At 38.4% G+C, this 13,497-nt stretch overlaps 2 protein-coding genes across 5 annotated transcripts in view; both read right to left on the bottom strand.

Moving 5' to 3' along the window:
* The window catches only part of LOC307138105 (Na(+)/H(+) exchange regulatory cofactor NHE-RF2), a 40,636-nt gene extending 37,716 nt beyond the window's left edge, over positions 1-2,920 (bottom strand). The window contains exons 1-2 of the mRNA XM_079836249.1: positions 2,589-2,920; positions 429-671 (exon numbers count right to left, since the gene is read on the bottom strand). Coding sequence (XP_079692375.1) covers positions 429-671; positions 2,589-2,795 — 450 coding nt within the window. The 5' untranslated portion in view covers positions 2,796-2,920. The remainder of the gene's footprint in view (positions 1-428; positions 672-2,588) is intronic.
* Positions 2,921-6,530: 3,610 nt separating this feature from the next.
* Positions 6,531-13,497, bottom strand: part of sun1b (Sad1 and UNC84 domain containing 1b) — a 42,496-nt gene continuing 35,529 nt past the window's right edge. For 2 of the 4 annotated variants that reach the window (XR_013816517.1, XR_013816518.1), the window contains 4 exons: positions 12,667-12,834; positions 12,450-12,542; positions 7,701-8,322; positions 6,531-7,248 (listed from right to left, as the gene is read on the bottom strand). Coding sequence is in view for 2 of the 4 variants with exons in the window: in XM_079817225.1 (XP_079673351.1) it covers positions 8,206-8,322; positions 12,450-12,542; positions 12,667-12,834 (378 nt within the window). In the remaining 2 variants the exon portion in view is untranslated. Of the gene's footprint in view, positions 8,323-12,449; positions 12,543-12,666; positions 12,835-13,497 lie in introns of all 4 variants that reach the window. The other 2 variants (XM_079817225.1, XM_079817224.1) reach the window with 1 other exon arrangement.

The following is a 13,497-nucleotide window of genomic DNA, read 5'->3' as shown; positions in this document are numbered from 1 at the left end:
AGATTGACAACATAGATACATTATTATATTTAAACATAAATATAAAACTAAATACCTTTTCTAAATGGCTACAACAATATAGCAGCCTATAATACAGAGAAATTTCATGTCGGAGTGGGATTTTAGCAAATGTCGTTTTACCCATGAGCGTAAGCGGTTCATGAGTGGAGCGGTTTTCCGGATTTTTGCCGGAAATGCAGAAATAAGCCATAATTTTGTTATATTTGTAACTGTTTGGTAGATTATACATTTATAATTTCTATTACATTACTACTAGTGCTGTTACTACTAATAAAACCAATCTCTGGGGGCCCCAAAAGTGCGTGGGCCCTTAGAATCGTTCCAACTTCCCCCCCCTTAGCAGCGCCCCTGCTTTTAGGAACTGTTCACTGAAAGAGTGTAGACAGATAGTGAATGGACCCACACACCTTCTTAGCAGCTCGTGACGGAGGCTTCCTGATGGGTTTGGAGATCTCGCTTCGTTTGGACACCGATCCATTGCCCTGTTTACTGGTGGAGGGAGAGGGTGACGGGGTCGTGGCTGCAGGGCTGGTTTGGATGGCCATTTCCTCCGTGCAGGTGAGACGCAGGCTGCGGAAGTACTCGTCCGTCTCCCGGTCCACCACCAGCAGTCTGGTCTCATGCTCCACGGCCTTGATCCGCTGCACCACCTGAGCGGAAGAGACGGCGAAACTGCTGAGCCTCAAGACATGACAAAAACATTTGTGGAAACCATGACACATCAGGATTCTTTGATGAATAGAAAGTTCAAAAGAACAGCATTTAGTAACATTATAAATGCCGCTTTTGATCAATTTAATGCACTGTTGCTGAAAGGGTTAGTTCACCCAAAAATGAAAATTCTGTCATTACTTACCCTCATGTCGTTCGACACCCGTCAGACCTCCGTTCATCTTCGGAACACAAATGAAGATATTTTAGTTGAAATCGGATGGCTCTGAAAGGCCTCCATTGGCACAATGCACGGTTCACTCTCAGGACCCTTAAAAGGTACTAAAGACGTCGTTACAAAGTCCATCTCACTACAGTGGTTCTACAATAACTTAATGAATCGGCGAGAATAGTGCGTAAAAAAAACCTAAATAACGACTTATATAGTGATGACGATTTCAAAACACGGCCTCATGAAGCTTCGAAGCGTTATGAATCAGTGAGTCGATTCAGCAGTTTGGGGGTTTGACACGCGATCCGAATCATGATTCGACTCATTGATTCATAACGCTTCGAAGCTTCATGATGCCTTGTTTTGAAATCCTCATCACTATATAAGTCATTATTTAGGGTTTTTTTACGCACAAAAACTATTCTCGCCGACTCATAAAGTTATTGTAGAACCACTGTAGTGAGATGGACTTTGTAACGACGTCTTTAGTACCTTTTAAGGATCTTGAGAGTGAACCGTGCATTGAGATGCCTTTCAGAGCCATCAGATTTCAACTAAAATATCTTCATTTGTGTTCCGAAGATGAACGGAGGTCTGACGGGTGTCGAACGACATGAGGGTGAGTAATGACAGAATTTTCATTTTTGGGTGAACTAACCCTTGAATAAAAGCATTAATTTATTTTCCAAAGAAAAACTCTTACTGGCCTCAACTAGACACTAGCATTCACACGGTGTTATACGATCCTCCTGTCATAACTGGAACTGCATACAAAGAAATATCTAGTCATACGGTCTGCGGCGGTAATGCTGTAAAGCCTCCAGCTGCTGTCAAAGCTTCCATTAGAGTCAATGCAACTAAAGAAATGCATGGAATTTCATTGTGCATTCACAAATCCACAGGTTTCTGATATGCAAGGCTCCAAAGCCCAAGTTGTTTCCAAAACCCAAACCTTCTTACCTCAAATAAAGGGATATCACTCTCTGCCGTTTAGCTATACTGGCCTGTATATACACACACATACCAGGTTTGGACACACATTCTCATGATTTTTTACACACTTAATAGCAGTAAAAGCCATTGAAACTATGAAGCAACACAAATGGCACGACCAAAACACGAAATGAAAACCCCCTTATATATATTGAGTCTCTTTGTCTGTCTAGATTGCAGCTCTGCTCATTCTGGATATTTATCAACTAACTTCATCTTGGGATGCTTTTAAACACTATTAAAGGAGTTTTTATTTAACCGTTCAAAAGTTTGCGTTTGGTAATATCTTAAAAGATATTTAAAAAAACTTTAAGAAGTCTCTTATGACCAAACATACGTAGTAAAAACAGTAATATTGTCAAATATGATCACAATTTATTTGAATATATGTGATGCAAAGCTCAATTTTCTTGTCACGTGATCCTTGAGAAAGGCTTCCAATATGATAATTGAAAAAGAAAACGTCTTCACTGTCACTTTTAATGAATTTAATGGACCCTTGCTGAATAAAAACATCGTACTGACCCCAAACTTTTGAAGGTAAACTAATAAACTGCATATATATCATGTAACAACGCAGGTTTTTACACATTGTTATTGTTAGCCACAGCATGTATAACGATAAAAACCCGTATCATGGCCAGTGTAATGAGGGCGGAATATGCGAGATCAGCACAGGTGTGTGATGTACCTGATGGTGTGTCTCTCTTTCCACGTTCTCGCCGTTCACCTCCACCACACGGTCACCCGCGCGCAGCCCCGATGCCTCAGCCGGGGACGCGCGTTCCACTTTCCGTATGTACTGTCCGGTTTTTCCTTTCTCTCCGTGCAGATGAAACCCATAGCCGTTCTCTCCTTTCTTCATTACACACAACCGCGGCTTCAATTCACTTGCCATTGTATTCCCCCTTTCGTCTTCACATCCAAACGTTATATTCAACAAAAACTCACGGCAAAAGCAACTGCAAATATTTGCAAGCAAGCATCGTCGGCTCTATCTTGTCTAGTGCACAGTCCGCGGTGTATTTACAATAATGCATGCACGTATCCAGCTCAACGCAATAGTTATACTAGACAAAAAAGCAGAAGAATCGTGTACGAATCGATTAAATGCTTCAGCAAGAGAAATGCCAAAGTGGTGCAGGCGAAAGCTCACTGTGTAACTAACGTTACCTGTGGATGTTCATAGACGCATCCAAAACTCCTCCATGAGACACATTCTGCCCACGGAGAGAGAGAAACGCAACTGGTGCCGCTGTCCACTGAGAAACTGTGCGGCGAGGAGTGAAATAAGACCGCCCATTCACAGCCACAGCAGAAACGCGCAGAGGAAAGTAGCGAAAGAGCCTTTCTCTGCCCATCATCAATGCGCGTAAACAATGACTTCAACAATAACAGTGGACACATAACTTTTTGGCTACCGTGTGCAAAAACACGCAGTGTGAATTATATAGTTATCTATTTCAATGGGATGTTGGCCATTTGAAGGAATGTTAGGACTGATAAGTGAACGTAAAGGTAATACAAAGGTAATTTTCGAGAAATAATCTGTCGAGGTCTCGCGCAACGCTTTGAATTGTAGCCGCGGCAAGAGCGTCGTTACCCTATAGCAAATGTTTTTAAAAATACAAAACAAGTTTTTGTGATGTACAGACATTAAAAAAAAAATCCTTGACTAAAGTGATAGCTACATAATTAGCACTTGTCATGGAAAACGGCAGCGTTTTGTTATGGTTTTCGGGAAAACGCCGTTTCTATTTGTTATTGTTTGAATATGTAAATAATAAAATCCGTTACACCTCTCACAGACTTCCTTTGGGGAGGGGTTAAAGCCTTTATTATTGGGCCATAACCCCATAATTGCAATTCAATAACAATTCAGTAAATGTAGGCTAAATGGCACAACTAACACACCTGCCTTCAACACATGAGCTAAGAAGAGAGGCGAATGACCAGAAGAGAGAAAGTGTTTATAACACCGTCTCGTGTGCAACTTCTCATAAAATATAAATAAATCATATGAATTTGAGAACATTTCGGGTCAACCCACATATGGGGCAACACAGCCTGATTGTGCTGCACTCTGCTGGCGAAAAAAGGGACATATCTCTTAATTCCTATCTATCTATCTATCTATCTATCTATCTATCTATCTATCTATCTATCTATCTATCTATCTATCTATCTATCTATCTATCTATCTATCTATCTATCTATCTATCTATCTATCTATCTATCTATCTATCTATCTATCATCTATCTATCTATCTATCTATCTATCTATCTATCTATCTATCTATCTATCTATCTATCTATCTATCTATCTATCTATCCATCCATCCATCCATCCATCCATCCATCCATCCATCCATCCATCCATCCATCCATCCATCCATCCATCCATCCATCCATCCATCCATCCATCCATCCATCCATCCATCCATCCATCCATCCATCCATCCATCCATCCATCCAAACTATCGTTTCCTGCGATGTTTAATTTCCCACCATAATCCTAAAATTATCATCTCATGGGACAACATACAGTGGGGCAAAAAAGTATTTAGTCAGCCACCAATTGTGCAAGTTCTCCCACTTAAAAAGATGAGAGAGGCCTGTAATTTTCATCATAGGTACACTTCAACTATGAGAGACAGAATGAGAAAAAATGATGTCTGATTTGTAAAGAATTTATTTGCAAATTATGATGGAAAATAAGTATTTGATCAATAACAAAAGTTCATCTCAATACTTTGTTATATACCCTTTGTTGGCAATGACAGAGGTCAAGGTTTTCTGTAAGTCTCCACAAGGTTTTTACACACTGTTGCTGGTAGTTTGGCTCATTCCTCCATGCAGATCTCCTCTAGAGCAGTGATGTTTTGGGGCTGTCGCTGGGCAACACGGATTTTCAACTCCCTCCAAATATTTTCTATGGGGTTGAGATCTGGAGACTGGCTAGGCCACTCCAGGACCTTGAAATGCTTCTTATGAAGCCACTTCTTCGTTGCCCGGGCGGTGTGTTTGGGATTATAGTCATGCTGAAAGACCCAGCCACGTTTCATCTTCAATGCCCTTGCTGATGGAAGGAGGTTTTTACTCAAAATCTCACGTTACATGGCCCCATTCATTCTTTCCTTTACACGGATCAGTCGTCCTGGTCCCTTTGCAGAAAAACCGCCCAAAGCATGATGTTTCCACCCTCATGCTTCACAGTAGGTGTGGTGTTCTTTGGATACAACTCAGCATTCCTTCTCCTCCAAACACGACAAGTTGAGTTTTTATCAAAAAGTTCTATTTTGGTTTCATCTGACCATATGACATTCTCCCAATCCTCTTCTGGATCATCCAAATGCTCTCTAGCAAACTTCAGACGGGCCCGGACATGTGCTGGCTTAAGCAGGGGGACACGTCTGGCACTGCAGGATTTGAGTCCCTGACGGCGTAGTGTGTTACTGATGGTAGCCTTTGTTACTTTGGTCCCAGTTCTCTGCAAGTCATTCACTAGGTGTGGTTCTGGGATTTTTGCTCACCGTTCTTGTGATCATTTTGACCCCACGGGGGGAGATCTTGTGTGGAGCCCCAGATCGAGGGAGTTTATCAGTGGTTTTGTATGTTTCTTCACACCAAGCTGCTTACCTATTGCAGATTCAGTCTTCCCAGCCTGGTGCAGGTCTACCATTTTGTGTCTGGTGTCCTTTGACAGCTCTTTGGTCTTGGCCATAGTGGAGTTTGGAGTCTGACTGTTTGAGGTTGTGGACAGGTGTCTTTTATACTGATAACAAGTTCAAACAGGTGCCATTAATACAGGTAACAAGTGGAGGACAGAGGAGCCTCTTAAAGAAGAAGTTACAGGTCTGTGAGAGACAGAAATCTTGCTTTTTTTTGTAGGTGACCAAATACTTATTTTTCAGCATAATTAGCAATTAAATTCTTTAAAACTCAGACAATGTGATTCTGATTTTTCTCATTCTGTCTCTCATAGTTGAAGTGTACCTATGATGAAAATTACAGGCCTCATCTTTTTAAGTGGGAGAACTTGCACAATTGGTGGCTGACTAAATACTTTTTTGCCCCACTGTATTTATTCTTTCTTTCTATCCATTCATCCATCCATCGTGTGTCTGTGTGGATTAAAAATGTAAAACAGCACATTACTGGAACTCCAAGTGAATCAAAAAAGTATCTATCCTTAGCTTTTCTGCAGGTTCTCCCAATTCATTATTTAATAAGGGTTCACTCAACCTTTTTTATTATATAGGCCCACCCAGTTACTTTACAAATGTGTTCTGTGATATTGTTTCTTATTCCACCCTAGCCTTATACATAGCAGGTCAGCGTAGCAATTGAGATAGCTGGAATACAATTTAGAAAAGAGAAAAATGCAAATGTGAACAGTTCAACCAAAGCCTAAAAAACCCTTAAAAAGCAGTTCTGAATAAGCGCACATCATTTTGAAGTAAAAATTGGTCTAAAAATGAAAATGAATCATTCATAATACTCACCCTCCTCATGTGGTTCCAAACTTTTATGACTTTTTCTTCCATATGAAACAACACCACATAAAAATATAAAAGCATTTAGATTTTTAGGTGAACTTATTTTAACCACTTCAATAAAAAAAATACAAAAATCCTCAAAATTAAAATTCTTTACTGGTACAATTCATAGTACTGTAGCCATTTTATAACGACCAAAAACAAAAATACAAACAAAACTAAATATAAACGGACCAATTTGCACTGAAAATCATTTTACAAAACACACTGCACAAAGTCCTATTTCTCGGCTAAATTTCTGGAAAATAAATAGGCATGAACAAATCAATAGTATTTTACAAACAGACTCTTTTAGATCAACATGGCGTTGACGACACGGTTCTATAAATGAACCCCTGACTTTTTTTTTAAAAAACATATCCAATGGATCACATAGGACTTGTGCAACTTACATTTCCTTTATAAAGCCATAACAGTGCACCGTCTACTTGAACTCAAATGCTTGACAAAAACAATAAAAAGAAAAATAACGATGATGATGACAGGGCGGCGGGCGCACCCCTTTATGCAAAATAAACACTGATAAAAGTCGATTAAAAAGGGCTAATTACAATAAGTTACATTCCTGCGGAGTGTCATGACTGCGCTGTGATATTACTACTGACGAGAGAAACAAACAGTGAGTATGTCCAGTTTTGTTCAAATGTACACATATTAGTCCACATGCACACATTAGTGTCCATAAACATCTGTTCCCTTCTGTGGAGATATTCCATCTGAGCTCAAGCTAGTGTCTCTTACAATTTATGGCTGTTTTAAGTTCATTTCTACCGTACAAAAAAAAAAAAATGTCTGGGTCATATTTCACACTAAAAATAATACCAGCCCTAAATGGCACATAAAAACACAACTGTGATTGGTTGCTTCAGCATTATAAAAGTTTTTTTGTTGTTGGTTTTGTGCATAATCACATTATTGGAAAATTAAGAACATTTCCCTCCAAAATTACCACATTATTATAATGCAAAAGAAAAAAGATATTGGATTAAATTATTAATAATAATATTTTCAAACTGTATTTAATTATTTAAATCCGTACAAGTAAACAAAGGCTATCATAAATGTAAAAATAGAGACAATGTTTTAAATAATATATATATTATTGCATTACAGTAACTTTTTTTGGTGTTGTTTAATTTAGAAAATAATGTCACAATGCAAAAAAAACAAAACTTTGCACCCCTAATATAGGACTGATTTTGTAAATATAAACTATTCACTGGTGAAATATGACCCAGACATACTCTGATCAGGTTTGGTGAGATTTACAGGTTAAGTGGTGGTAATGGTTTTAAAAACCAAGAAAAATTCCCTCTTCCTGGGACCTTGCATACCAGTTAAAGCGGCAGTGACCGGTGGACGAGGCTGAAGTCGGATACTTACATTAGTGTGTCCTGAACTTCATGCCTCTCTGTACATTCAGAAAACAAAAGAAAAAAATGTACACAGAATGAGAGAAGCATGTTCTGTCTGAAGGCACAGATACCTCTATGGGGGCAGGAGCGGAACACAGGCCGAAAGGGCAAAAATCAGTGCAAGAACAGGGAAGTGGGAAGGAAATAAGTGGAAATCCTTAGCTTAAATGCTTTGCTCATTCCCGCTGTGCTCCTTGTAACTCTGTATCGGCCATCATTCGTATTAAAAGTCTTAAAAACGTAGCTTGCAAGCCCAGTTTCATCCGTGCTGCATCAAAGTCCAAGCGCTTCCTGTATGTACATAAAGGGTTACATCGTAATGTGCAGTGGGGCTTTATTGAGTGTGAGGTTTGCCGTGAACTCTGAAGCGATACAGGCAGGTGTATTCGGGATGACCCCAGTTCGACAGCACTCGCATCTCGATGATCTGAAAGGCCTTGTCATTCTGCTCCTGGAGGAAAAAAAAAAAAAAAAAAGCCAAAAATGAAACGTGGTCAGTGACAAACACTGTAGCTCCATTTCAAACCCTAGTAAGCTGCCCTGCGGTCTACATCAGCAGCATACTAGCTAAAGCAGAACGACACAGATGAGCATGCAAGACTCAATTTACAATGCATTTCAGGGCTCGACATTAAGCATGTTCACGTGTTTGTCCATCGGACAAGTAAATCTGTCATCCACTTGTCCAAGTAAAAAATGTGCTTGTCCGGAAATTTTTTTTTTGTTTTTTTTGTGTGTTGTAAATAAAATTTATTCTGAAGCAATATTCTCACCAGTGTTCAATCAGCTTTGACATATGCATATTTGTGATATTTTTACCTTTTATAAAGGGCATTTTTCCCCTAATCTTATTAAATATAGGCTATGATTCAGATTTCCTTTTATATTCTTAAATTGGATCAACAAATTAAATTAGAAGACGACACTGGCTGTTACCGGTCAAATTAAATAATTTTCACTGAAAAAGCAGGTGACCGTCTGAATAAGTGAGTCATTGAGTCGATTCGTTCAAACACTGATTCATTCAAAAATGAGGCAGTCGTTTACGAATAGGTCATTGAATCTTTGATTCTATCCATTCATTCAAAACGCTGAATCATTCACTAACACGCTGTTGCTGTGACACGCGTTCTGCTGTGATCTTTTGGAACTATTTTCGCTGCTGAAATAGAACAAAAACACTCAATATTGCATCTAAAATGTAAGTGACTTAATGTTAATAATTGTTTATGGAACTGTCATATGAAATCAGTGTCATTTTCAGTCGTGATGTTATTCAGGAAAACAGCACTCTTGGGAATGTGACGTTGCAACTGTATCATGTTATTAATATGAATAAACTCCACATTTCTACATTTTTATGGCAGTGTGTTAACTAGTTATTTTTGTTAATGACGTTTTATCAGGCTACTTGTCCGTCGGGCAAGTAAAATTCTCTTTTACTTGCCCCTTCAAAAAATCCACTTGTCCCGGACAAGCGTTAATGTCGAGCCCTGCATTTCAATAGAGTTTGACAGAAGCATGTTGGTAAGCTAATAACACCTGATTTTTTTATTAAAGGGATAGTTCACCCAAAAATGAAAATTACCCCATGATTTACTCAACCTCAAGCCATCTTATGTGTGTATGACATTCTTCTTTCAGACGAATACAATCGGAGTTATATAAAAAATGTCCAGGTTAGTCCAAGCATTATAATGGCAGCCCATAAAAGTGCATCCATCCATTATAAAAGTAATCCACACGGCTCCAAGGGGGTTAATAAAAGCCTTCTAAAGGCTCGATTCACTAAAGAAGGCCTTTATTAACCCCCTTGGAGCCGTGTGGATTACTTTTATAATGGATGGATGCACTTTTTTGGCCTTCGAATTTTGGGCTGCCATTCACTGCAATTATAAAGCTTGGATTAGCCAAGGCATTTTTTAATACAGACAAGTTCCGGGAGTCTCCCGCATATTGATAGCGGCTCCCTGATGCCTGCAAATGAGTTAAAATCTACCGGAATCTAGAGCGAGCGAGCGAGAGCACACGAGAGACCTTGCGTGTGTGTGCTAGTGTGCCTCATGAAGTGCATGTAAGACAGAGAGCATCCTGATTGGCCTGTTTCGGTAAGTCAACCAATCAATTGTCAGTGTGGGAGGGCCTGGGGGGTTCGGGATACCTCCCGGAAATGACTTTTTGCAGGTTGGGATGTCTGTTAATATAACTCTGTGTTCATCTGAAAGAAGAATGTCATATAGACCTAGGATGTCTTGAGGGTGAGTAAATCATGGGCTAAGACATTTTAAGGCGAACTATCCCTTTAACCCTTTCTGAGACAGCTTGTTGTTAAGCTAACGACAAGATGCTCTCATAAGCATAAAGAAGCAAATTCTAAGTTTAGATAGAATGGTTTAATTACATTTTATTAATTAAAAAGGATGTCTAAAATCAATTGCATTTATAAAACTTGAAAAATGTAATTCATGTTTGATTAAAACTTTAACAACAATAGCACCCTTTGAAATGCATTTTGTTTTTTCCCCCCAGAAATTCTGTGTTGTCGGTTTTATGATTTAATACAAATTTAAAACAGTGGTAATCAAATGAATGCATAAAACATGAACAATTTAATACATTTTTAAAAATGCATTTAAAGAATTTCATTTTTTGGTACAAAATAAAGAAGAATAAAAGAAAAGAAAAGTGCAGCACAGTAGAGGTCGGCCTTTTAAATAAATCTATATGGTTGAAAAAGTGTGATATTTCTTAAAAATCGTTTAATAAACTTGTATTATTGTTGTCATTACCTTGAGAAGTAAATTCTACTGTACACCAATGTTCCCTCTAAATCCTTTTCTCGCTGAGCAAAACTTTTCTCTATTGGGCGGACATTTTGGTCACCTGAGCAAAAACATTCTTTACCTGTACAGCTTATGTAAACGCACACAAAAAAGTGGTTTCATCATGCAGTAATAACTTTTAACTTTAATGTGCCATTTCTATTTTATTTAACCATTGATGTAACTTAGTGATATATTAAATAAAAAAAATAAAAATAAAAAAACTTAATTCAGAAGTCACTAAATTAAGCACATTTTACAGTGCTGTTAACTATAGTCTTCTTTACCAGGGAATACTATTAAAATCTCCCCCAGGACAGTTCAATTCTTTATAATATAATATAATATAATATGAAAAAAAATTAAGCGGTTACACTGAGATGGTTCTTAATGTGTTTTTGTACAGTCATTTATTGGCGACAGGCAGCAATTAAACCATCTATACTAAATGTTTGTTTATTGCTTATGAATTTCCAAGATTTTCTATATCTGTGGTTTTCAAACGTTTTAATGGCAAGGATCCCTAAACAATCCCCTTGTGAGATCAATTCTTTATTAGGCTTACACTATAATACAATTATAATAGCCTATAATATAATATAAAAACTAATGGATAGTATATTATATCAGTTTAAATGCTTCAATTTGTAAAAACAAACAAACTAACTGAAGTAATTAAATAGATCTAATAGCTAAATATGTTCAGGGGAACACGTGAACTCTTTTATAGTTAACTAAACATCACTGAAACCCAAACCACACACACACCTATTTAAACTGATGTGTGTTATTTTGGTGTTTAGAGTTTGCACGCTACACTTGTGGTGGGTGTGTAACTGTAAATGTCTGTTTTGTTACCGTGCTGTGTCCATCATCTGTTATTTCCACCACTTAATCAAGCCACTCTTCTTTAAAACATGAGGTTTTATTCCACGTCTTTCCGTTTCTCGTTGCCTCTCATTTTGAGCTATTTGGACCGCAAACATGACTCACTCACATGCTACATCATTGTCTTTCTATTAAACCTGTAAACCGCATCCACCGGTTCTAACACGATAGCGATACTAACTCTATAGCGGTAGAACAGAGCACTGCTATTACTTCTCATTTAAACTACAATCAAATGGATTTCTCCCCACATTTCGCGTCTGTCTATCGCCTGCGCGGCATTTTATTCTTTCACAAGCGCGCAGCTTAGAGGGAACATTGCTGTACACTAGTAATATACAGCATCTCTTTCATCATTTCTTCAAGTTAAACCAAACTTTGTTTGGCGGGTTGTAGACCTTCGAGTTTCTTTGTGTCTGACTACAGTTTTATCAAACGAACTGGTCAAGACACTTATTACAATAGTTTTTTTGTAGTTTAATATTCACACACGTCTATATTACGACCCGATTAAGTGCACAGCTCTACTTTTGATCCAAATTTGACCAATTTACACGACTTTCCGTTACACCGTAAATTACATTTTTATGACTAGATATGCAATTCTGTTCACGTTTTCCACATTGCGGAAATCATACGACCTTAACCTCTGCATGGGGAGCACATCTAAGCTGCCTTAAAATGCTGTCTTGGAAGGCAGCTCACTAGGTTTTGGATTGAACCTCTAGTATGAATACATTTAATTGCAATCATCCTCTTTTAAAGAGGTCAGCTCACACTTTTCACAGATTTGTCATTAACCCTGGCACTATCGAGGAACACTGGACATCGTCCAACTGCAAATTCTGTATGCATGTGTATATTTTACCATAACTGGGAAGATCTGGAGTGATTCTCCATCTTCTTGATAGGTGTAGTCACCCAGCAGTTTCCCTTCTTCCTGGTATTCATCATCCAATCCCTGCAGACACAGACAGCAAGGCTTATATACTGTACCACATGCGACTATAGGCCACTTCTTAACACATACGCATTGGTTTAAGCATCCATGAAATCATAAACCAGACATAAGCATGCGTTCTTACGTAGACAGAGAATCGGCGTGGTGCACTGCTGAGGTTTCCAGAGGGAGAGAGGCTTTTGGGAATATGCTCCAGGCAGAAGGAGGTAGGGATGACGCTTAAAGACAGTCTGATCACCAGATAACCCTGGGAGCCTTTGAATGCCCAGCAGTTTCCTGGGTACATGTCCGGCTACAAGGCAGACAGAAAATCACATCATACATATTTTTATGTGTGTCTTAAGGCATTTAAGGCCAAAGCAATTTTCACGTTGTCAGTTTGTTTTGCTTGTTCGCTCTTATTTTATTACTGACTACTTGCCTTAAAAATGTTTTAACTTTATATTAGTTAGGCTAGCATTTTTTGTTGTGATATAAAAATCGGAATCGAGAATTGTGAAATTTCACTGGTATGTAAAAAAAAGTGACCTGCGAGTCGGAATGTGCACAGGGTAATTGCGAACTACAGGCAAAACAAGTCAAAAATGGTCGATTTTGAGGTTCACACAAAAATTTGAGCCCTCGTCTAGAGATCCCAATGCTCCAAATAGCAATTAAACATCTAAAAGTAGCTTTATTTGTACGTTTTCTGAGGAGTACCTTTCCTTTGTCCATGAAAACGATCATACTCGCGCTGACTGACAGATCCGAAGTGTGCGCACACAAAGACAGCGCTCAGACAGAGTGCAAACCCGATATATTTCAAAATATCTGTATTCACGCAAATATCTGTTATGTCTTAAGTGAACGTTTGGTTAACTGCTGGGGAAGTACATCAGGGCCCGTATTCATAAAGAATCTTAATGCAAAGAGTAGCACCTAGTGACAAAATTCTAAGAAAATTCTTAGAAATGTG

The sequence above is a fragment of the Gobio gobio genome (assembly GCF_949357685.1).
Source record: "Gobio gobio genome assembly, chromosome: 1".
Lineage (NCBI taxonomy): Eukaryota > Metazoa > Chordata > Actinopteri > Cypriniformes > Gobionidae > Gobio > Gobio gobio.
The sequence above is the reverse complement of the archived record's forward strand: the minus strand, read 5'-3'. Positions and strand labels throughout refer to the sequence as shown.